Source organism: Bos javanicus, chromosome 2, assembly GCF_032452875.1.
Source record: "Bos javanicus breed banteng chromosome 2, ARS-OSU_banteng_1.0, whole genome shotgun sequence".
Taxonomy (NCBI): Eukaryota; Metazoa; Chordata; class Mammalia; order Artiodactyla; family Bovidae; genus Bos; species Bos javanicus.
The window spans coordinates 131,028,021-131,053,125 of NC_083869.1; the positions used below are offsets into that span (position 1 = coordinate 131,028,021).

The 25,105-nt window shown below is 57.4% G+C and overlaps 1 protein-coding gene across 2 annotated transcripts in view; it reads left to right on the forward strand.

The window, feature by feature from the left end:
• Window positions 1–2,699: 2,699 nt before the first annotated feature.
• RAP1GAP (RAP1 GTPase activating protein) overlaps window positions 2,700–25,105 on the forward strand; it is a 51,606-nt gene continuing 29,200 nt past the window's right edge. For both annotated transcript variants that reach the window (XM_061394144.1, XM_061394147.1), the window contains exons 1-3: window positions 2,700–2,769; window positions 4,465–4,500; window positions 23,016–23,109. In XM_061394144.1, coding sequence (XP_061250128.1) covers window positions 2,726–2,769; window positions 4,465–4,500; window positions 23,016–23,109 — 174 coding nt within the window. In that variant the 5' untranslated portion in view covers window positions 2,700–2,725. The remainder of the gene's footprint in view (window positions 2,770–4,464; window positions 4,501–23,015; window positions 23,110–25,105) is intronic.

A 25,105-nucleotide genomic window follows, 5' to 3' on the forward strand; every position in this document is an offset into this window, starting at 1 on the left:
AATGAGGATATAAGCCCTTGCTTTCTTGTCCCTTGTTCTTGGCCGTCCGTCTTGAGAGTCACCTGTTCTGATGTAGTGGGTCAATTCTAGGAGGTGCTTCTGCAGGTTCAGAAGAGGCGTTAGGTCTTGCTGTGGCCAGGGGGACCGGGGCTGGCCTGGCGGTGGCCTGTGCATTGTCGGCCGAGGGACCGTGACACCTACCCCACCCCACCCCAGCTCTTGCCAGTGAGCCAGCTGCAGCTGGTCAGCCCACACTGGGCTCTTTGTCTTCAGTGGGAACCCTGCAGCCCCCACGGCCCCTCTCAAGGGCCCACTGTCCCAGCACCAGCAGGGCCTCCCGGGGGCTTGGCCCGGCTGGGAAGCTTGGCACATCCAGGCCTCCTGGCTACCCTGCCAAGTGGACGTGCAGGGCCCGCTGAGGACGCCTTCCCACTGAAAAGAGACTGGCGAGCATGAGGGCTGCGTCCAGGCGGGCGCCGCACCCGGGATGGGGCTGGGGTCCCGGGTCCCAGCCCTGAGGTTGTGTGTGCTCCTGTGACCCAGGCCCAGCGCCCAGTGCTTCCTCCTCCACCCACCGCAGCTCTGGGGGTGCCCCGCCGCTCCCACCACTGAGGAAGGAGAGACTTCCTCCCTCTTCAGGGCAATCTCAGTGCGCCTAGGGTTGCCCCTCTGGAGCCCGACCAGGCTGCCCCATGAGGAGTGGGCTTTCGTTTTGCCCAGGAACCTGCAGCCCTGCCCAGAGCAGGAGGGGCCTGGCCTGGGCTCCAGAGCACCCCGCCAAGGGGACCCTCCTCTGAGAACCCAACCAAGGGGGTGGTTCCCGAATCGGGAAAATCACACGGGCCCTGCCCAGTCTCCGAACTCTCAGGGGGGCTCTGGAGGGTTCTCCCGCCCACTGGTGTGGAGAGGAGAGGGGGTCCAGGGGGCGCAGAGAGGAGGGCTAGGGCAGGGGGAGTTCTCCAAGAGAGGGGCATTTGCTCTGAGCCAAGGTCTCTGTTTCTTCGTGTCTGAAAGGAGATGGCTACACTCCCAGCCCTGCCGGGGTGAGGCAAGCCATGGAGTCTTCTCCCCAGAGCCACTGTTTCCCAGTGGAAAATGGAGCTCACCAAGCTGGGGCTCAGGGTCCAGGAGGAACGGTTCGTGAAAGGCCTCTAAAGAATCCCGCCACCCTATGGTTGTGCCCTTGGGTGTCCTTTCTCTCGTCTCCCCCCGCTGCAGGCCCTTTGAACAGAAAGCCCCAGGGAAAGTCAAGGTTCTGGGGGCCTCCCTGGGTGCGGGGTGGGGGGTGGGAGGCAGACTGGGTGTTCTGGGAGGGGTGGGCGAGTCCTGGGGCAGGGGCAGGCCCCCTGCCTCCTGATGCATCTTTTCTTAGGGCGGGAGAGACAGCTTCCTGTGGGGTGCAGCCGGGATCGTGGGCTCTGGGGGAGCTGCATGGCGTGTCTGTTGACTGAATGCACGGCCAGATCGAGGTCTCGGGGCCCAGTTTGTCTCCGAAGGCTGCTAAGGGAGGGAACCCAGGCTGGATGCATTTTCAAGAAGAGGGTGGGTCCTCGCCCTTCCTCCTCTGCTCCTCTTCACCTGGGCACAGGGGCAATCCCGGGAGCAGGGGATGAGAGTGGGTAATAGCAGGGCCACTGGGGCTCTGTTCCCCCCTCCACTTATTTGAGAGCAGACTGGCCCACCAGGCAGGACTCTCCCAGCTGGCATTTACTGAGCGTTTACTGTTGCAGGCCTGGCCCTACCGCTCCACATCCGTGGACTCGGTCCGTCATCACAAGGGCCCTAGGGGATTAGTCCTGTTTTGTTGTTACTGTGGTTCAGTCACCCCGTCGTGTTCGACTCTTTGCGACTCCATGGACTGCAGCACACCAGGCCTCCCTGTCCCTTACCACCTCCCGGAGTTTGCCCAAGTTCGTGTTCGTTGCATTGGTGATGACATCCAGCCATCTCATCCTCTCAGTTCAGTTCAGTCGCTGAGTCGTATCCGACTCTTTTCCACCCCATGGACTGCAGCATGCCAGGCCTCCCTGTCCATCACCAACTCCTGGAGCTTGCTCAAACTCATGTCCATTGAGTAAGTGATGCCATCCAACCATCTCATCCTCTGTCACCCCCTTCTACTCCCACCGTCAATCTTTCCCAGCATCAGGGACTTTTCCAATGAGTCTTATTTTAAACAGGTGAGAAATTTGAGGTAGAGTGCAAACCATTTTGACTCTGGATTCCAAATTCTGGACCCAGCTCGCTCTGGGCTCCACCCCGCCCCACCCACCGCCCCACCCACCTCGTGATGACCGGAGAGGGTTCAGCTTCGCTCCTTATGGGACAGCTCCGCTCCTGGTGGGAGGGGTGGTGGACGAGGGTGTTGCCTGCAGAAGAGGGTGTTCAACCCGGGTCGCCCCGGGTCTGGGGATGGGGGCGGGGACGGGCCTTGTCCTCCCCGCTCCCCGCCCCTCCGCCAGCGCCGAGGCCCCGCCCGGCCCTCCCGCCTCCCCGCCCCGAGGTCCCCGCTCGGAAAGTCCAGCGAATCCCCCGCGCCGTCCCCCAACCCGGCCCGAGGGCGGCGCGAACAAGCGGCCCTTTCTGCGCGCGGCTGCCCCGGACAGCTGGCCCGCAGCCCGCGGGGGCGCGGACAATCCCGGGGCTTGTGGCCGGGGGTGGGGCGCCGGGGGTTGCCAAGGTGACCCGGGCGCGGGCAGCGGCTCGGCTCGGCGCGGGCGGCACCATGAGCGGCCGGAAGCGCAGCTTCACCTTCGGGGCCTACGGAGGGTAGGTGTGCGGCGCCGGGGAGCTGGGGGAGCGCGCGCGCGCCCGCCGGCGTCCGCCTCGGGTCTGGGGGCGCCTGGAGCTGTGAACCCGTGTGGATGTGTGAGGTGAGCGGTCTGATGTCAGGGCCGTAATTGCGGGGTTGGTAAGTCTGAGAGAGAGAGAGTGTGTGTGTGTGTATGTGTGTGCTCCAATTGGATACCCCTATGCACGTGCGCGGACGCAAGTGGCTGTGGGCATTTCTGTGTTTGTGTCTAACGCGTGGCAATGGTAGGTGTCTGACTGTGTGTGTGGACCGGCAGGCTGGGCCTGTGTGTGTGCACGCCAGGCGTGCGCATATAGGAAGTGGGGGGTGGGAAAAGGCGGGTCCAGGGGAGGCCCTGCAGGGCCCCCACTTGGCTCCTGAGGCTGCTCAGCCCCCGCAGTGAGGCTTTGGGAGTGAGGCTTTGGGAGGGAACCTAGAAGCCATTAGCCACCCCCCGCCCCGGGGCACCCTGGCTGGCTGCCCCATCTCAGCCTGCCTGGCTTTCATGAACCCCCTCCTCTGGGACTGCTGGCTGGAGACCTGTGGGTGAGGGGTGGGGGGCTGGAGAGTTGGAGTGGTGCCTGGTCCATCTTGGGGTCACGGTCCCTCCCGGCCCCAGATGCCCACCCCAGAGGAGTGCCCAGGTGGGCCAGGAGGATCTGTGTCTTAGGCGGAGCTTTGGGACCTTGGAAGGGAGACTGGGGAGACAGACTGGCCCCTCTCCTGGCTGGCCAGGAAGTTGCATAACTTTCAGCAGGGCCTCCCTCCCTATGGTCAGAGGGACACGGGGGACCCACCTTCCGGGTGCCGAGCCCTCGGGGCTGCTCACACATGTCACGCTGCAGACCGTGGGCTCTTTGAGCTGTAGGGATGGTGTCCCCTCTCTAGGCGCCCATCCCCCCCCGGGGACCCCGCAGAGGGGCCGGGTGTGGTGGGAGACCCGAGAGCTGCCTTCCGGGCTGGGGGGCTCTGTGGGCCATCAGGCCAGCCCCCCGTGATTGGCCTGAAGCCTCCTGGTCCAGGAGGCTCTCCGCTGACGCCTGGAGGCAGCGGGGCGCGGGGCTGTGCTCTGTTGTGTGACATTGGGCAAGTCCTGGCTTCCCTGGCCTCCCGGGCCCCACCCGCACGAGGTGGTCCCCGGGAGACCCCAGCCCTGCATCCCCAGTTCATGTCTCCTGAGATGGCAGGTCCTATCTGGGGCCCCTTTCCCCTTCTCCGTTGGCCTCTGGCCAGGAAGCAGGGCTCGTTTGTTGTCCCAGCAGCTGCTGAGCCCCTCGGCCCCAGCGGGGCGGGAAGGTTGAGCCGTCCTCTACCCCAGGGTGCCCTTGGAGGGTGGTGGACGGCCCCAGGGAGGGGCGCTGCCTCTGTACTCTCCCTGATGTGGGATCTGGAGGGACTGAGGGGAGACAAAGGCTGAGGGTGGCCCCTGAACCCTGGGGGCTTGTCTCCCCCTGGCTCTGCCTCCCTTCCTCCTCACCCCACACCCCATGTCCCTAATGTGACATTAGGGCCCCTGCAACCTACGGCGGGCAGTCTCAGAGCATCAGTGCCTCCGCCAGGCACCTCACCCTGTGAGGTCCTGGGACCACGTGGGTAGGGGTTGGCCTGATATGCTGGGCAAGGCCTGGTAAGACAGCAAGGCCCCCTTACCTGCCGCCGCTCTTGTGTTTCAGGGTGGACAAGTCCTTCGCCCCTCGCCGGAGTGCGTGGTGAGTACCGAGGGCCCTCAGCACTGGGCTGCTTGGCTGAGCTTTAGGGACACTCCAGGCCATTTGTTGTTGTTCAGTGACTCAGTCGTGTCTGACTCTTTGCGACCCCAGGGACTGGAGCCCGCCAGGCTTCTCTGTCCATGGATTTCCCAGGCAATGATACTGGAGCGGGTTGCCATTTCCTTCTCCAAGGGGTCTTCCCGACCCAGGGATTGAACCTCCATCTCCTGCATTGGCAACTGGATTTCCTTGAGCCACTTAACCTGGATTTACCCCTGAGATACCTGGGAAGCCCTCCCAAGCCATCACCACCCCCTCTGATACCAGACTAGTCCCCACCAACCTTCCCCTCATCCTCTGCCGGCCTTGGATGGGCAGACCGTCTCACCAGCTCTGCCCCATGTATTTTCCCCCACAGTTCTTTCTAGAGCTCAGCCTTGAAGTAAGACAAATCAGGTTAAATCTCAGCCTGCCGCTGCCTGTGCAGCTGTCAACAAGTCACTCATCTCTCTGAACCTCAGTGTTCTCATCTGTGAAATAGGGATTAACATGCCTATTTAATAGAGTGTAAAGTTGTACCAAAAAAAAAAAAAAAGGTCAAAGCAGGGCCTGGTATAGTGTAGGCCTTCAGTGAAAGGGTTTCCTTCCTTTTCTCTATGCCTCCCATCTCATGGTGGCTCCTGGCTGGGCTGGGGGTGCCTTTAACCTTCCCACTGACCCTCAAACCCTCTCCCCTTTCCCACTCCATACAGAGCCTTCGGGACCCCCTCCTCCAACCCATTTCCTGTGTCTGAGGCTGCCTCTCTCTGGAGGAGGGCACGTCTGCAGCTTCCCCTACACTGTGAACAGCAGGTGGGGATGCAGCTGCACCTCAGGATTCACAGCCCCCCGCCCAGCGCCCCCACAGGTGGGTGCCTCCTGGCTCCCCAGGACGCCGCTTCAGCTCCAGCAGGAGAGCCCCCAGCTGCTCTGGCTCCTGCTTTCCGCCCCTGCTGAGGGCTTCCAGGCGTCCCCCAGCCCTGCAGTGCCCCCCAGCTGCTGGATCTCTCCCATCAGGCACCATCGCCTTACCTGCTGCCAGAGCCCCCCTAGGGAGCCACAGCTGAGTGGGAGGCACAGGGGGCACCCAGGCTGAGCTTCAGGGCCTACCCTTTCGTTTTCTTTTGACATTCTCTGTGCCACCTGGAGTCAGTTGCTTTCCCTCTCTGGGTTTTCTCTCCTGCTGCTGGGCATCTCCTATGTGCAAAGTCAGTTGGGGCCTTCACCATGTGCAAGGCCGTATGCCAAGCCCAGAGCAGGGACCGGGTGGGGAGAGAGACGGGTGGAGATGAGGAAAATGCCTGTTCCTTCAAGGAGTTCAGTAACAGTGTCCCAACACCTGCCGTTTGTCAAGCACCTGCTGTACACCAGGTACTGTTCGGTGCTGGACCTGCATCCTCTCACACGATCTTCACCGTATCTCTGAGTCAGGGACTGTTGGCCTTAACTACAGATGAGAGCAATGCTGCACAGAGGGGACAAGGAACTTCCCTGAGTTCACGCAGCTAGTCGGTGGCAGAACTGGGATTTGAATCTCCATCTTCCAGGCTCTGTGCAGAACCCAGAGTTTCACTTGCTCTGCCCCTAGGACCTCCAGGCCAAAGGGCAGATCTGATAGATGCGCTTGAGGGAAGAGTTGGAGACGGAGGAGTGACTCAGAAGGCTCATTCCAGGGAGGCCTGAATGAAGAGTCAGAGATAGAGGTGTAGGAGTGAGAGCAACCAACCACTGTGTGACCCTGGGCAAGTGCCTTCCCCTCTCTGGGCCTCAGTTGACACATTTACAAAGTAGGATTCTGGGAGGACCAGGACTTACCCAGCATCCACGAGGCCTTGCCCCACCCCTGCCTTGCTGGGGCCACTGTCCATGGTGCTAGCCCCTGGGCCCTCCCTTCCCCCATCACCAAGCCAGTTGCTTCACCTCCAGCCTGTGCCTGGGCATAGAGTTTGTGCTCTGTAAACGGGCAGTCATTTTGACTATTAATTGTGATTTCCTGGTATTCAAGGCCTGTCTCCACTTCACCTTCCAGCCTGGGGTTCATTTCTCTTCTGCCTTGTGTTTCTTATTGATGAGAATATGGCCCCCATGAGCACCACCTCCAGACTTTTGGCCACTTTGTACCCTCTTCTTGACCTGCCTTCCTCTTGCATTTCCACAAGGCCTCCTTTAAAAAAAAAAATTTATTTGGCTGCCTCCCTGGTGGCTCAGATGGTAAAGCATCTGCCTGCAATGCAGGAGACCCGAGTTCGATCCCTGGGTCGGGAAAATCCCCTGGAGGAGGAAACGGCCACCCACTCCAGTACTCTTGCCTGGAAAATTCCATGGACGGAGGAGCCTGGTGGGCTACAGCCTATGGGGTCGCAAAGAATCGGACGCGACTGAGCGACCTCACTTTTAGTTGCAGCGTGCGAACTCCTAGTTGTGGCATGTGGGATCCAGTGATCGAACCCTCAGCCCCTGCATTGGGGGTGCAGAGTTTTAGCCACTGGATCACCAGAGAAGTCCCCCAGCTCGCCTTTATCACTGTTTGTTGAGTGTTTCCTTCCTGATCTGCACACACCTTTTCTCTCTCCTTGAACACCTTTCTGCTGCTTATTGTGCTTGTAGAGCCGATGCTAGTGCTCCCTCCTGGGGCAGTGGGGAATGCACAGCCTTCGGAGTCTGACAGACACGGGTTTGAATCTGCCTCCGCCACACACTAGTGGTGAGGCCTTGAGCAGCTCGCTTCCCCTCTCTGAGCCCCACTTGCTGCTCAACAGTATTCGCTCACTTGGATCTTTCAGTGAGGTGACCTCAGTTGTATTGAAAGTACGCATGTAACACTGTGCCACAAGGCAGGCTCCGAGGTCCTTGAAAACAGATGTTGCTTGAGTTACTTTTGACTTAGGCCCAGTTTTCAGCATGAATCCCATAGAAGCTGGACTGTATTATTTTCATCTCTCTGTCCTCCACAGTCCTGCCCAGCTACCTAAACGCAGTAAACACTTAATAATGTTTGTGGGATTGAACTGAATGTGTCCAGAGAGTGGAACAGGTGAAAACTTGTCAAGTAGGCTAGGAGGGCTTCCTGGAGGAGGCAAGGTTTTCACCACCCTTTTTAAAAAAAAAAAAAAAAGGTTAAGATTAGGAGCTTGAATCAAGTGAGCAGTGAAGCCTGGTAGAGGCCAGGTGTGATCATGGCTGGATTCCCCTACCCTCTGCCCCTCATTAGCAATCTGCAGTGGAGGAACACACAAGTGTGCAAATGTTGGAGGAATGAGGCCCAGTGGGAGGATTAGGAGCCAGTGTAGTGGCTCTGACATCCAGCCGGAGTAGTGGATTAATCTGGCTCTGCAGCTGTAAGGGACATTAAATATGGAGGCTTCTCTGATAGCTCAGTTGGTAAAGAATATCCCTGCAATGCAGGAGACTCTGGTTCAATTCCTGGGTTGGGAAGATCCACTGGAGAAGGGACAGGCTTCCCACTGCAGTATTCTTGGGCTTCCCTGGTGGCTCAGCTGGTAAAGAATCCACCTGCAATGCAGGAGACCTGGGTTCTATCCCTGGCTTGGAAAGATTCCCCTGGAGAAGGGAAAGGCTACCTACTCCAGTATACTGGCCTGGAGAATTCCATGGACTGTATAGTCCATGGGGTTGCAAAGAGTCAGACACAACTGAGCGACCTGCACTTTTTCACTTTGCACTTTCAGGTGGTGGGGGAGGGGATATGGCTAAGCAGGGCTGAACAGGGAAGGTTGGTTCTGGAAATACCCTGGGAAGAGGGGAGTCAGCTTTAAGCTTCAAGCTGGACCCTGGGAGGGGGAGGCAGGACCCGGCGAGGACTAAGTGCCTGTGTCTGCTGGGCCTTTTGCTCTGGGGTCGTTAAGTCATGATGACAGTCCTGAAAGTTGGCTTTAGTGTCCCCATTTTGAAGGTCAAAGCCAAGACAGGATGTTGAAGACTGGCCCAAAGTCACACAGCTGGCAAAGGCTGGATTGACCTCCTGCCAAGGAAGCACATTGGCCAGAAACATGGAAGCCACAGAAATGAGAGAAATCCTGGTTATGGGGTGAGGAGGGGAGATGGAGAGTGAGATGATCCTGAGGACTTCCAAAACAGGGGTCACTGCCTGGCCTCGTGTGTCCCCCCCAGGAAGGCCCATCTGGTTCCTGAGATCCCATGGCAGTCACGGTACCATCTGCTCCCATATATGAAGCATTTTCTGGGTCCCAGGCCCTGGGCTGAGGACTTCGTTTGAATTATTTCATTCTGTCCTCACACTGGCTTTACACTGTAGAGACTGTTACTGTCCATGTCCCATTTTACAGATGAGGAAACTGAGGCTCCAAGAGGGGACCTGGCTGGCCCCGGGGCACAGTCAGTGAGTGGTGAACCCAGACTGGCAGCCCAGTCAGTCTGAACCCATACATTTAGCCCCAGCTGTCCTGGCGGCTGTGGAGTGGGCGGCTTGAATGGGCGGCCCCCATCCTCAGGGGGCTCCTTTCTATAATCTCTGGGCCAGAGGCTCCCGGGGGCCAGTGTGCTGCTGCAGGAAGCACAAGGCTGGCCTCATTAGTGGCTCTGAAATGCCAGGTGGGCCCAGCCTGCTGGGCCGCCTCATCTATTATGTACCTGGTGGGCTGGCCCCTGGTGGGCAGCTCGCAGAGCACAGAACGGGGGCTAGTCGCTGCTTCCTGTGCCCACAGCTGCCAACACGGCTCTGGGCAGGGATTCCCCCAACCAAGGTTCCCAGTCTGGCTGGCCCTGCTTGCCGCTATATCCCAGCGATGCTCAGGCTCAGACCTTTTGTTCGGGAGGTGCATGGAAAGATAGGGCTTCTGTTTTCAGGCAGATCTGAGTTGAAATACCAACTTCATCTTTTCTTCCTCGCTGTGTGGGCTTGCCCAAACTACTTTGCTTCTCTGAACCTCGGATTGTCCATGATAGTAAGAACCAGGCTGCTTACCCCAAAGGAGGACTTAGAATGAAATCAGTTCATTGTGTGGACTCAGTGGATGTTTTTCCTTTCTGTGAGCATTTGCATTTTGAGAGAAAAGACTCATTAAACCAAAGAGAGACTCATTAAAATTTTTAATGCTTGAATTTTCTGCACTGTGGAGGTGGCTCGTTTGAGAAGTGATTAAGGAGGAGACCTTTTTGATATTCCCAAATCTCACAAAGGCTTTCCTCTGCTCAGGGTCTCTCCCAAGACAGTCACTCATTCATTTAGCAAATTAATTCAACAAATATTTAATGTGGGGATACCCTCTAAGGGCCACCCCAGCCCTGTGCTGGGCCTTGAGGTGATGGAAGTGGCAGACAAGGCCACGGGCCTCGTGGAATTCAAGGGCAGGCCAGAGAATAAGGAAAGGGACAGTTCTGAAGGTGGGGAGAAGTGATACGTGTTGAGAGGGCAGATGTGGGGACTTTCCATAGCTCAGGGACGTGCTCCTCCCCCACACCTAGGAATCAGGGAAGGCTTCCTGGAGGAGGTGACCAGAAGTGGGTTGCGTGGCAGTGTGTTGTGTGCGTGGGAGGGGAGGAGGGCCACTGCCAAGAGGATGTTCCAATAAGAGGCAGGTCAACAACATGAAGGAGAAAAGTGTTTGGTGGCATGTGCTGGGTACAGGACTGAACTGGAGCTGAGGGGCAGAAGGTGGGAGAGGCCGCCACGGGGTCGTGCCCCTGCCAGCCCTGTTGGGACTTCCTCTGGGTGCCCCAGAGGGTCTGAGGCCCCAAGCCAGCGTGGGGCCGCCCATCACCCACTGCCCTCCCCATGGCAGAAACCTCTGTGCTCTCTGCTGTGCGTTCCTGGCTGTGGACAGCAGAGGAGAACTTCTCCAGGTCTCGTAAAATAACGACAATAAAAGCACCTGCCCTGAGGATCATCTTGGGGGTTGAGTGAGATACAGCGTGCCAAGGTCAAAAACCAGAGTGATGCCAGCAATCACGGTCACTGCCGTGTTGTCCCCACAATCTAGCTGTCCCTGGCAGTGGGGTCAGAATCACTCAGAGTGTGGACTCTGCTCTTTGGAAGTTCACTGCCTGCCGGGAAGCGAGACCTGCCCACACGTGAGCACCCTCTCAGCCCTGGGCTCTGACCTTGACACTGACCCTGAGAACGCTGGCTTTGCAGCCAGCCAGGTCTGCACCAAGTCCTGGCTGGGGTGACCTTGGGCAGTGCCTCCCTGGCTGAGCCGCGGTTTCTTCCTGTGTGCAGAGGGGTTGTTTGTGTCCCCGTCTTTGGGTGAGGGAGAGGAAAGAGGGGGTGCTTTAAAGCCCAGCCCAGCCTAAGAGTGCAGCTCTGTCAGACCACGGGAAGCCCTGGTGACCTGGAGAATCAGTTCTCTCGCTCTCTGAGGCTCACTTTCCTGTCTGTGCAATGGGAAGTTTAGCTACAAAACCCTCTGATGTGCTGGGGTTCTAGTGGAATCAGATAGTTCCTAATCTGGACCCAGTCTGCTGTGTGACCTTGGGCTAGAGGCTTAACCTCTCTGAACCTCAATTTCCACACCTGTAAACAGGAACAGTATTCGCCTCACCTTTCAGGTGTCCACTAGCCACTTGTTCATTGAACAGATACTTATCAAGTCCCAAGCACGTGTCACGTAACATCTCAGAATCGGGGCTACAGCAGCGAACCTGATAGACCCAGTGTCTGGCCTCACGCAGGTCGCCTTCCAGGGCGGGAGACGCGCTAATAGCAAATGATTTCAGATGGGCAGTGGGTAGTGAGGGGCAGGGCAGGGAGGCGCCCACCTCTGCTCAGGATATCAGGGAGGGCCTCGCAAGGCCTGAATGGGAAGGAGCTGACTGTGGGAAGGGCGGTCCAGGCAGAGGGCAGAGTATGTGTCCAGGCCCTGAGGCAGGAACAAGATTCCTTCCTCTCCCCAAATCTGGAATATTCCAGATCACTTCCTGGCAGCTGGGGGTTAGGTGGCTGAGCCGGCAGCGGGGGTGGGAGGCCCATCTCCTCTCAGATCAAGAACTGCTGCTCACGAGGCAGGCGGGGAGGGGGGCACCGTGGGCACTGTGGGCAGCCATGCAAGGCGAGGCTGGGATCGGGCCTCGGGGGAGGTGAGGGGTGTGGGCAGAAGGGCACAGGCAGGGGGCCAGCCTGACCACCACCCAGAAGTGTTGAGGGTCGGGTCCAGAGACCCTGGGCCAGACTGTTTCAGGAGGGGTTTGCAGAGGAACATGGGCAGGCTTTCTCTCTCACTGCAGCCCGCGTGGGCCTGAGCACCAGTCGGAGTGCCCCGGCCAGAAGTCCCAGATCTGGCCTCCTGTGGGCCAGAGGTTCTTTGAGACGCCACCCCCCCACCACACACACACAGGCATATTCCCTGTGCACATGCCTAGACTCGACTTCAGTCCCGGCAGCTTCACTGCGAGCCCACAGTTATGTACACATTTGTTCACGTGGCAGACCGGCGTCCGGCATCGACGGCGCACCCGGCCCCCAGACAGATCCGGTCCCAGCTCGGTTTCTGGTGGGAGAGGCTGGGAATATCTGATAATCACACTGTGACAAGTGCAAACCAGACTGACAGATCTGGACAGCCGGGGACAGGCTTCTGAGAAAGCTGGTCAGGGTAGGAGGGGCAGGCCTGGGAAGGGGACTCCAGAAAGACTGGATAAGACTGTAGCATGTAGGTGTGGGGTGGGGAGGAGCCAGGCAGGGTGGAACAGGTGGAGGGTATATGGTGTGTGCAAGGGGGCTTCCCAGGTGGCCCTAGTGGTAAAGAGCCCGCCTGCCAGTGCAGGAGACGTAAGAGACGTGGGCTCCATCGCTGGGTCAGGAAGATCCCCTGCAGGAGGGCACGGCAACCCACTCCAATATTCTTGCCTGGAGAATCCCATGGACAGGGGAGGCTGGTGGGCTACAGTTCATGGGGTTGCGAAGAGTTGGACACGACTGAAACGACTTAGCACGCACGCAGAGTGTGTGCGGAGGCCGGGACAGGGGACAGATGCTCAGGGCCTCGTGGGCCACGTGAGGCAATCGAATCTCCACCCTGCACGTGGCGGGAACCCACGAGGGGCCTTTCGGCAGGTGGATGGCATGATCGGTACAAGTGCGTGCCTGCAGCCCACACACGCCCCAGACACGAGCGCTTTCTCTCCTGCCCACGTTTCACGTTCCTGCCAGGCCTCCCACCCCCGTCCTCACTGCACACGCCCTGCCACCAGGCAGCGCTGCAGGGAGGCCTGTGCCAGCTCCCAGCAAAGGTGGCAGCCGTGCGGCCCCCCTGCTCGCTGATGGTGTGGTGCGGGGCCCTTTGCGCGCTCCGCATGTTCACAGATGTGCACATGGCCCCCTCCCCCGCCACACGCAGGGTCGTAACCCATCATCCTGGCACGTGAAGGTGGCTTCTAGTTTAGGGAGTACTTTCACAGGCACTTGCAAGAGCCCCAGTGCGTGCCCACTGGCCTGGTGATGCTGAGGCCTTGGGGAGTGGTTCCAGGGGTGGGGTGGGGCGCCTGCCAGCCTGCTAGCTTGGGGCAGCTCAGGGCAGGGACCTGACTCCTGCAGCAGAGCCTGCATTTATTTGCATTTGCAAATGAGGCAGACAGCCTGGTCCCCACACAGGCTGGCCCCAGCTGGCCACGCTCCCCTGACCTGACAGCTCAGTCCCAGGGAACATCCTGGGCAGCTTCTCTCCTGTCTTCCCTCCTCCCTGCCTGGTGTGGGGGGAAGAGCGTGAGCTTCAGAGTCAGCCAGAACGAGGGCTACAGCCCAGCTCTGTCACTCCTGCCAGGGGTGACCTTGGCCATCGTGGTATTCGATGTCCCCTGGGCTAGCCTCTCCTTGGAGTGAGGAATATCTCCTTCTCAGGGTGACTGCAGAAAAAGAGTCAGATTCTCAGTGAGCTGACACGTGAGGCTCAGTGTTTTTAATCTTTTTTTTTTTTCTGATGGCAAAAATAATACGTGCTCACTATAAAAATTCAAACAGTGCAGAGAAATGTATCCTGTAGAAGACAGAAAGCCCCGGTCATCCTGTTTCCTAGAGCTAACTCATGTGAGCTTTTACCTGTAACTGAACATTTTTAACAAGGGAGATTTCTGTTGTGCTACTTGCTTTTTTCACTTGACAACAGGCCTCAAATCCCCTTTTCCGTCAGGACTCGAGACCTCCTTTGTCATCACCGCATGGTCTTCCGTGGCTTGCACGTGCCGTGTGTATGTAACCAGCTTCCAGATTTCAGCCACGGCAAACCCTGCGGCAGTGAATGGTCTCTGTCCGTGTCATTTTGTGTCTTTTTTTGGTAAGCGTTTCTGGAGGATAAATGCCTAGAAGTGGAGTGACTGGGGCAGAGTGTGCACATTTTCATCTTTAATGGGAGAGGCAGGCCATCCATGTGCCCCAGGAGACCCAGGGAAGTCCATTCCCTTGAAAGAACGTATCCACCGCCTCTGCCCTTGACCACAGGCCGGAGAGTCAAGAGGACTCGATTCCGCACGGGGCAGGCGCCTGGCAGGTCCTCTAGTGAAGCCCTGTGCCCCCTTACTCCTCTGGCTCCCGTACTTTGGAATCTCCCCCTCCCCCTGCCTGCCTGTGCTCGACAGGTGCTCCCTACCTTACGTGGCTCTGTTCGCTGCACTGCCTCTCGTGTTGGAGCCTAGTCTCCCATCTCCCGACTTTCGCCCGGGAGCCCTGCCTCAGTCCGCAGCAGCCCACAGAGGAAGGGAGAAAAGGAAGAGAGAAGGGAAGGTCAGGAGGTGCTTGTGGCGAATGTTTATGCACTTTACATGTATGAACTCAACATGGCCCTCATGTCAACGTTTGGAGGCAGACACCACTGTTATCCCCATATTATAGACGAGGAAACTGAGGCTCAGAGAGGTTCACTAACTTGCCCAAGTCCCATAGCTGCTGGTGTTTTATTTATGTATTTGGCTGCACCGGGTCTTCGTTGCGGCACGTGGGATCCAGTTCCCCGACCAGGGATCAAACCTGGGCCCCCCTGCCTTGGGAGCATGGAGTCCTGGCTCCTGGACCACCAGGGAAGCCCCCCTACACAAGCTGTTAAGTGCCAGAGCTAGGATACAAACCCAGGCAGTCTGACTCCAGAGCCCACACCTCTGAAGTGATGCTCTCTCTCTGCCAGGACCTTATTTATAATGTATTGACACCTACTGTATACTCAGCTTCCACCCACCAGCGGGCTGGAGCCCATGAGGCGGCAAAACCCATTGGCTAGGAGGGAGAGGGTCAGATTTAACAGGGCCTCTCCTCTGCAGGGTGCAGTGTCTGAGCAGGGAGGCCACAGGGCAGAGAAGAGCTCTGGGCGGTGTCACCGGGCTTTGCTTTGAGGTAGGGGAGGCCCGGCCCACCCTTGCTCTGATACCCACGCCTGGCACTATTCTCTGGCCCCGGAGAGGGTGTCAGGACGGGAGTCCCAAGGGAGTGACTAAGCACTGAAATGCAGAGCACACGAGGGGGTGGGGGGTGATGGAGCGAGCGGGCGAAGGGATGCCTGGAGATGTGGGCAACCTGGGCAGCAGAGGCTGGGCAAGGGCATGGGGGGGAGGCGGGCACGGGCACTGGGAAGGGCCCTGCACGCCCTTCCCCTGGGAGCTAAGGGGGGCCCACTGCTCAGCTGTCCCATGCCAACGTGGGCAAGGAGGCGAGCAGCTGGATTGGGGCTTCAGGGGTGACACCTCAGGCAAGTCATCACCTCTGCTCCACTTCCGTGTAGAATTGAGGTAGCGTTCCCTGCCTCCGGGTCCTTGTGAGGCTGTCAAGAGGGTCGGGAGCAAAGGAAGTCTGTAAACTGTAAAGTGCTGGGCAGGTCGAGCAGATATTGTTATTCTGGAGCAGGAGGAGGCCCCGTGGTTCAAGGGAGGAGCCAGTCCTGGGCAAGCAGAGGGTCAGGCTTTGGGCCACTTCGGGCCTCGGGCCACCTGGGCTGGGGAGGCGCTGGCGGGCAGCTGGCGGATGGGAGGCCTGGCTCCCAGGTGCTGTGCCCCCGCATGGGGGCCCATCCCGTGACCTCCTCTCGGGGCTGCCAACCTGTTGTTTGCTCGGGAGGCCGCCGCCTGGCGCAGCTCCGGGATCCGGGTGTCTTGGCGGTCAGCCAGCTTGGAGCTGGGGTGGGGGCCCCCTGTGCCACCTTCCTGCTCCCCCAGGGCCCTGCCTGGAACCTCAGGTCCTCTCCTCCCACCCTTGGGTGGCTGTGAGACCCCAGCCCATCTGTCAACCTCCCGAGCCTGTACTTCCTTGTCTCTGACACGGTGTGACGATACCAGCCTCGATCCGGGTTTGTTGTCAGGATTACTGGGCATCAAAGCGCTTGGCTCCCCACCCCGCACCATCCCCTTGCCCTCGACGCGCCCTCCTGAGTCCCGGCTGAGGTCAGAGGTGCCTGGGGAAAGGTGATCTAGGAGCAGCCACATCTGTGTCCCCTCTCTGTCCCCCCAGGGGCTTCCGGAGGAGTGGGCCAGCCTCTCAGAAACTCGCCCACGGCTGCCCCTGGCTACCTTCCCTGGCATCTTTGGCAGGGCCAGGGGCAAGCAGTGCCGGATGGTTGAGCTCTGCAGACAATGGGCCTCTGTGGCCCCTGGGGGCGGGAGCAGTTCCAGGGTGGCCTCTAATCTCTGGTTTCGGGAGATTAGAGTCCCTCAGACCTGATTCTGTGACTGGGGGACAGGCCACCTGCTGAGGGGCAGGCCCCCTCCCAAGGGCCCTGTCTCAGAGGTCTGAGGGTCTTCAGGAGGAGCCCTCTGCACCTCTCCTCATGGTGAGGTCTGCACCTTTCCCCACATGTGTCACCAGGCTGGTAGAACCAGCTGGTCTCATGGGCACCAGGGGGACCCAGGGAACCCTGACCTCTGGTCACCAGCAATGGGCTGTCCTGGGCTCCTTAGGCCCTAGGCCTTAGCCCCCCCAACAAATCCATCTTGGCTGGCTGAGCCCCTCTTCCGCCCCCGCCAAGCCCTCCCAAGTCCAGTTTCCCAGCTTCTGTGCATGCTGTCCAGCCCCTGCTTGGCTCCTCGTCACAGGCCTCCTGTCTGGGTGGTCATGTGTCACCTGTTCTGATCACCCAATTTCCCCTTGAATTATTTTTTTTCCATTTATTATTATTATTTTGTATTGGAGTATAATTGCTGATGTTGTGTTAGTTTCTGCTGTACAACAGCCTCAATCAGGCATATTTATCCCTCTTGAACCTCCCTCCCACCCTTCACAAACCACACCCGCCCCCCACCCCAGGTCATCGCAGCATCGGTTGAGCTCCCTGTTTCCTTCCACAGCTTTCCACTAGCCATGCATGTTACACGTGGTGGTATGTACATGTCCCCCCCATGTGGGACACGTGTGTCCACCCATGTCCATTCTCTGCATCTGTGTTTCTACTCTTGCCCTGAACCTACAAACAGGTTCACCTGTATCATCAACTGAATTTTAAAGCATGGATAGTTTATTGGGAGGAAAAGAAGGAAAAAGGAGCTCCCGGCAAAGGGCGAAGCCTGTGCAGAGGCTCCGCGGTGGGAAGCAGCGTGGCTGGTCTTTAAAAGCTGCCTGCAGCCCAGCCAGGTGAGGGCAGGAAGTGGGCGTGTGTGGGGATGAGGCTGGGAGTCCTCAGCGGCCAGGCCCACCGTGGGGGGTGCAGGGAGCTCCATTTGGGGCAGTTCTTGCTGGATGGCCGAAGGGCCAAGTCCTCTTCACTGGATGCCCCAGCCCCTTCTCTGATGCCCTGAAGGGCCGGGCTGTCTGGGACAGTGTCTAATAATAATAATAATAATAATACCACCACTTCTGCTGGGCTTACTCTAATCCGTGGCTTAGGAGGTGGCTACGTCCTCTCTCATTTTATAGGTCAAAGAAAAAGACAGGACCCCCTGCCCCCACCCCCCAGCTCTCCAGCTGCTTAACAGGTAGGAAGCGACCAGGGCAGCGTCTAGTCCCCTGTCCTCTGCCTTCCCCGTCTCCCCGGTCACTCTGGGTGACTCAGGGCACTCTGGGTCTGACCTGAGTTTTTGCAGTGTGTGGATTCACCCCTAAAATGCACGCCCACCCCCACCCCCTAGTGCAGCATCTGGGGCCCTGGACTGGGGCGCGGCCTGGTTCTAGCTCCCCAGCTGCTCCCGCCTCACTGGGTGACTTCCAGACAGTTGTTTAACCTCTCTGAGCCTCAGTTTACCCTTCTGGGAGTGGAGGATCCTAGTGACTGCCTTATCTTCCGCTCCAGTTCCGCTGAGACTCCCAGGCGTGAGCAGATAAAGAGGGCTTTTGAAAAGTACAGAGAGCTGCCTCACGACACGGCAATTATTATTGTTACCTCGACGTGGAGATAAGGGAGGGGGAGGCGGTGCAGTGACAGTTGCCAAGAAACCCGGGAGCTGTCGGCAGGCTTCCGGCCTGGCCCATCCCGCCTGGGAGTCTGCCCCACCCTTTCATAGGGGGAGACGGACACTCCAGCGGGGAGGGGAGCCAGAGCCAGCTGGCTGCAGGCCACACACCTGTAGGGCCTGAAGGTGACCCTGGAGTGTACCTGGCCCGGACTCCAGGCTGGCTCCGGCTCTCTGTGTGACCTTGGGGAAGTCACTTCCCTTCTGGCTGCCGCCTATTACTGTGTCCAGGAATGTCCAGGCCAGACAGGGCAGGACTGGAGCGGGACCTCGGGAAGATGCTTGGTGGCGGCCAGAACCAGGGGCTGCTATGGGGAGGCCGCTGGGGGCTGGGCGACAGTGGGGTCAGCCTGCCTTGAGAGCAGCGGTGGTGGGTGTGGTAGTAGAGCCCTGAACTAGAGGGAAACCTTGGCACCACCCTTTGCCTGGAATGACCTTGGGCTTGTCCCTTAACCTCTCCGAGCCTCAGTTTTCTTATCTGGAAGAAGGCTGATGATAACCCAACCTCACACAGCTGCCATGGTGATTGAGATGGTGCCTGTGCAAACTGTAGTGCGCTGTGCAGATATGACTGCGGTCCTGGCCACGGGAAAGAAGTGGCGAGAGTTCCCCATGTCCCCCGTCAGCCCCGGGCACCTCCCAGCTGCTGTGTGTGTGGGAAGAAGGTAAAGCGTTTTTAAGCTGAGCCAGGGGGACTTCCCTGGTGATTCAGTGGTCAAGATGCTGTGCTCCCACTGCAGGGGGGCACAGGTTCAGTCCCTGGCTGGGGAACTAAGGTCCCACATGCCAGGTGGCATGGTCAAAAAATTAAAGAATAAATAAAAAATAAACTGAGCCAGGCCATAGGGTCAGGAAGGTTTCCAGAGAAGTAGGGGGGGGCAGAGACTGGGGGCTGCATGTGAACAAAATGAAGGAGACCAGGAGGAGACAAGGGTGAGGTAGGCGGGAAAGGGGAGGGACAGAGAGATTCGGGTTCATGAGAGGGAGGAGAATGACCAAATAGGAGGAGGAATGCAGAGATCACAGGCAGAGGAGAAGGAAGGGTGGGCTGGGAAGGTGGGAGTGTGTGAGAGGTGAGGAAGGACAAGAGGAGGAGGAGGAGGAGGAGGAAGCCGGCAGAGGGGAGGCAAGCGGCTGGGTTTACTCATTTCTCCAAAGGTATTTACTCAGCAACGGCTGTTTACTGTGAGCCAGTGTGCTAGTCGCTCAGTCGTGTCTGACTCTTTGCAACCCCATGGACTGCAGCCCACCGGGCTCCTCTGTCCCTGGAATTCTCCAGGCAAGAGCACTGGAGTAGATAGTATAGTGGAGCATGAGGGCAGCGTCTCGATCCAAGTTCAGGGGTTTGGATCCCCTGTGTTTCGCTTACCGTCAGCCTGACCTTGGACCTGCTGCTTAACTTCTGTGTCTTAGTTGCCTCCTCTGAAAGATGAGGATTAAATGAGGGGATACGAGTGAAGCCGGTCCAGCAGGGTCTGCACACGGTTGGTCCTGTATCAGCACTGGCTGCCGTTGGCGTTGTTACTGCTACTATTCCCTTCACCGATCTGACCTGCTGGGTCCACAGGGCTGGCCGCCCATGCTCCGAAGTCCAGATCCTTGGCTCTGGAGTGACAAGCCTGGGTTCAGATGCCTGTTCTACATCATTAACTGTGTGACCTTGGGCGAATTTGTATCCCTTTCTGAACCTCAGTTTCCTTGTGGTGCAAAGACCAGGTGGTTTGGGGGACTTTCCTGGTGATCCAGTGGTTATGTCCACACTCCCAGTGCAGGGGGCCAGGGTTCCATCTCTGGGTCAGGGGACTAGATCCCACGGGCCGAAACTAAAGGTCCCGTGTGCTACAACTGAGACCTGGAGTTATTTTAAATATTTATTATTTAAATATTTATTTAAAATAAATATTAAAAAATTATAAAGCAGGTGGTTTTTGAGCACCTGCCTCTTTGGGGAGCTGTGAGGATTAATAAAAATCACGGAAGGCACAGGGAGGCTGTGGCTTTTGTTTTTGTGGTTTTTGAATCCCTGCAGGGCTGGGATGGGTGGGGGCAGGCAGGGCCGAGAGCCTCAGACCTCCTGGTCCATCCTCATCCCGGAGGCCTTCCTGGGCCCAGCATCTTAGGACCCCGAAGTGACCTTGTAGGTGGAGGAGTTGCCCATGAGGGGGAGACTCAGGCCCACCAGGAAGTGGAGAGCTGAGGGGCTCTGGCAGAAGCCAGAGCCCACCTGCCTTGAGAGACCTACCAAGGACTGCACCCGAGTGAGCAGTCCTGAGTGAGAGAGGCAGCAGGACACGGGGAAACTGAGGCCAGTGCTGGAAGAGGAGCGTGTGGGGGAGCTGCTGCCGGGCTGACCTGCAGTGGCCACAGCCGGAGCCTTGGGGTGTGGGAAGCATCGGACAGAAGCAGAGCATCGGAATAGCTCGGTCATGGGCACACACCTCCCAGCACAGTGGTCCTCACGGTCAAGGGGAGCCGGCATCCCCTGGCTTCAACTCTCAGACTTCCAGGTTCTGCTGTCCATCCTGCTGGCACTGGCCCTGATCGGTCTAGGGCACGGATTTTAAATTCTGGCTCTGTCACCCACTTGCTCGGCGATGTGGCTTCATCTCTCTAAGCTTTAGTTTTTCCATCTGTAAAAAAGGTTGTTTTTTTTTTTTTTTTAACAAACCCCTTTTGGTTTACAAACCCCTGGTGGTTTAGTGGCTAAGGCTTCACGCTCCCAATGCAGAGGGGGGTTCCATCCCTGGTCAGGGAGCTAGATCCCACACGCCGCAACTAAGAGTTGGCCTGACACACCGAAGATCCTGCATGCTGTGAGGAAGATCGAAGATCCTGTGTGCTTCCACTCAGACCCAACGCAGCCAAAAAAATATATATATATACATATATGTATACATATATATATATATAAAAGGGAGGGGTAAATAATGCCGACCTCCCTGGAGAGTAGTGAGGATGTAACATGCCTGACACAGTTCCAGGCACTCGGTCCGTCTGCAGGGTCCCCGTGGCAGCCTCAGTGGAATGTGTCTGGACCATTTCTGTGGGCCTCTCTCCACCCACCCTCACTTCCCAGTCTCTCCCCACGTCACCGGGCCTTGTGATCTGCAGAAACCCGTGTGGAGGCCATTCTTTCTCACAAACCTTTAATGCCTGCCTACTGCCAACATTCACTCATTCACCCACTCATCCGTTTAACAAATACTTAATGAGACCCTGATGTGGGAAGGCAGAGTTTACCACAAGCAAATGAATCAAAGAAAGAATTCATTGAGTGAACACCTTCTAGCTGCCCAGGCTCTAGGATGCAATTTTTTAATTTTTTTCTGGAAACCTAGGCTGAGAGGAGTACGTCATTGTTTTAAGGTCACGCAGCCAGTAAGTGCCTGGGCGTACCTCTCCTACAACGATGTCACAGGCCTCAAACGTCATTGCCACCATGTCTGTCCTGTGCATCGAGACCGCCCAGTGCAGGGTCCCCTGGGAAGACGCTAGCCCACCAGGGCCATGGACAGTCCCTCTGAGCCTTGCTCCCTGAGTAGCTGGGCCCAGGTGAGCAGGAGGGGACACAGAGCTCTCTCAGGGTCTCCTTCCTGGGCCAGGTTTCCACAGTCCCTTCCCCTCTTGGGGTGTGGCGGTCTCAGCCCTGACTCAAACGGGCCGTGGGCTGAATGACTCACCCTCCCAGGAACCAGCCTTGGTTGAGGGACTGGGGTGGGGCAGCAGCCACGTCAGGGTGGCCCTCGGCAGTGGGTGGAAGCCGGGCCTGCTTGCCCGGCCTGGGCCACCTGGGTCCCGGGAGCCACTGGGCACTTCCTCCCCTTGACCCCAGAAGCGGCCTCCTCGGCAGTCTTTCTAGGATAACAGGAGCTGACTTCACCCTCGCCAGACCTGCTTCCTGTCCTCGGGAGGGTGTGGGTGTGGGCCCAGAGTCTGGGCTTGGAGTCAGTCAAGCATCACACAGATGCTGGTTCGGCCACTGACCAGCTATGGGACCTCTGCATACCTCTGGGGCCTCACCTGTACACTGGGAATACCAGTGTGATGACTTCTTGTGCCCTCAGGCCTGAAAGAGGGGCTTGGCAGGGGCCTGGCATGTCGTTGGCCCAGTGAGTGTCTGCTGTTGTTATTGTCATTAATAGTAGCAATGGCCCAGGTGGCTTTTCAGCCTGAAGGCTGCTGTCTCCCTCAAGGCTCAGGGACGGGTGTGCCTTGCTTAGTCCAGAGGTCAGGGCTCAGCCCTATACAGCAACCCCCAACCCCTGCCTCAGTCTGCCCATCTTTAGAATGGGCTGTGGACATCCTCTTGGCTGGAGTATGGGTTCAGTTCAGGTCAGTCACTCAGTCGTGTCCGACTCTTTGCGACCCCATGAATCGCAGCACGCCAGGTCTCCCTGTCCATCACCAACTCCCAGAGTCTACCCAAACTCATGTCCATCGAATCAGTGATGCCATCCAGCCATCTCATCCTCTGTCGTCCCCTTCCCCTGCCCCCAATCCCTCCCAGCATCAGGGTCTTTTCCAATGAGTCAACTCTTCACATGAAGTGGCCAAAGTATTGGAGTTTCAGCTTTAGCATCAGTCCTTCCAATGAACACCCAGGACTGATCTCCTTTAGGATGGACTGGTAGGATCTCCTTGCAGTCCAAGGGACTGTCAAGAGTCTTTTCCAACACCACAGTTCAAAAGCATCAATTCTTTGGTGCTCAGCTTTCTTCACAGTCCAACTCTCATATCCATACATGACCACAGGAAAAACCATAGCCTTGACTAGACGGACCTTTTTTGGCAAAGTAATGTCTTTGTTTTTTTAATATGCTATCTAGGTTGGTCATAACTTTCCTTCCAAGGAGTAAGCGTCTTTTAATTTCATGGCTGCAGTCACCATCTGCAGTGATTTGGGAGTGTGGGTTCGGGAGGCCTAATGGAGAGTTTACAGGGACACTTTGTCCATATCTGTGACCTCTGGGAAAGGTTGGAAGCCCTGCTCGCCTCCTGCTTCCTGGGGAATCCAGGTTCCCCTCCTTTCTGAAATCTGTTCCCCTAACATCCCCCAATTCTGAGAATGACTCTTCCTCCCAAAGTTCACAGATCTCCCGACTTGGGGCCCTCCCTGACCTCAGACTCTTTTTCTCTTCCAGGAGGAGTGATGGGCAGAACCAGCGCTTCCCTCAGGCACTAGACCTGCCAAGAGTGGATTTAGTTCCCTCTCAGACCGCTTCATTCCAACCTAAGGTAAGTGCTCGCCTGCCCGTGGCCCCCGGTCTGGAGGACCCCCCACCCCCACCCCAGGGCCAGGAGATATCTAAGAGTGACTGCTGGGCAGAGGCCAAATGTTTGGGTAGATGGGGCTTGAGGTTTAGCCCCCCAAGGGGATACCGCTGCTTGCCCGTGATGGACCTGACACAGTCTCAGAGGTTGAACCAGGGTCTGTAGTAAGGTTGGGGGGAGAAACAGCTGGGAATAAACTGGCCAAACAGCTTTTCTTCCTTATCTTCATTATCAACAATACCATCCATTTCCTCAGCTGTAAATCGGGTGTAATGAGAATATCCCACTTCACAGGGCTGCTTCTCAGAGGAGCCCTGTGAGGTGGGGTAAAGTGTGAAAAAGTGATGATAAAACACTGTGCATAATATCTGGCACAGAGTAAAAGCCCTGTAAATGAGGCTGTTCTTGTTATCGTCGAAATCAAATGTTTGCCTGGCCCATGACCTGTGTCAACTTTCTGCTGGGTGAGGTGCCAGAAATCGATCTGACACGGACCCTGCTCTCAAGGAGCCATGGTCTGGTTAGGAGATAGATAACTAAACAACCTCTTCAGGGGATCAGTAGTAATAACCACAAGCATTTATTGAGATTTACTACAGGCTTAATCGGAGAAGGCAATGGCACCCCACTCCAGTACTCTTGCCTGGAAAATCCCATGGATGGAGGAGCCTGGTAGGCTGCAGTCCATGGGGTTGCTAAGAGTTGGACACGACTGAGCGACTTCCCTTTCACTTTTCGCTTTCATGCATTAGAGAAGGAAATGGCAACCCACTCCAGTGTTCTTGCCTGGAGAATCCCAGGGACAGGGGAGCCTGGTGGGCTGCTGTCTCTGGGGTCGCACAGAGTCAGACATGACTGACGCAACTTAGCAGCAGCAGCAGCATGGGCTTAATAGTTAATGGGTGGGTTCTTAATGTTTTGCATGCAGGATCTCATTTCGTCCCCAAACTATAACTACTGTGGACTTATATTAATACTCCTCTTAGTCCCATTTTGCAGATGAGAAAATCGAAGCTAAGAGAGGTTAAGTTACTTGCGCAAAGACACACAGGTAGGATGTGATGGGTCCAGGACCGGAACTCATGTAGTCTGAGCAGGGTGCCTAGTCTGGTGGAATTTCTAATGCCGAGGGCAGTAAGCTCTCACTCGTGTAGTACACTCTTCGGATCCTAAAGCGTGTGCACAGGTATCGTGCTTCTCAGTCCTTTTATCAAACCTTGGGTGGTAGGCATTCTCGAGATAAGGATCCAGATGCCCAGAGAGGTAAAGTGGTTTTCCCAAGGTCACACAGCCAATAAATAGCAGACACAGGATATGCCAAGCTTCTCGCCCAGAATTCTGACCTGGAACAAGAGTTATGTACCCCTCCTAGGTCAGGAATGGTACATGGCCAAGGAATACTGTACTTTTCGGGGATCACCACCTCCAAGGGGGTCCAAGTGTGGGTCCTAGGGACTATATCAGGGGGTCCTTGAGATCCTCTCCTGCTGTCTGTGCCTGGGCAACAGCCCAAGACTGGGCCATGTGGATCCTGGGACCTGGAAGGGAGCGACTCCATGGCAGCTGGGTTCAGAAGTGAGGTTCCCAGTCCTTGTCCCCCTAAGCATCCGGCAGGAGGCCTGGGTTCACTTCCCCTCCCTGCACCTCAGTGTTCCCATCAGAAACATGAGGGTTAGCAGAGCCCATCTCCCTGAGTCCTGCCTGCTCAGGTTAGCGCTGGGCTGTCTCCCCCAGGCTTCCTGGCCTCTTGCCCAGCTCGGCCGGAAGCCTCCATTTGTGCCAACACAGGCTCAGACGGCTGCGGGCTCCAGACTGCCCCGTCCCACAGCCCACGCCCATCCCAGGATCAAGACACAGTCGATGGATTGTTCTCCTTTGACAGGAAAGGAAACCGAGGCCCAGAGAGACTGAGTGATCCATCTGGGTCCCCAGCAAACCAGGGAGGGGTGAGGGGTCCCAG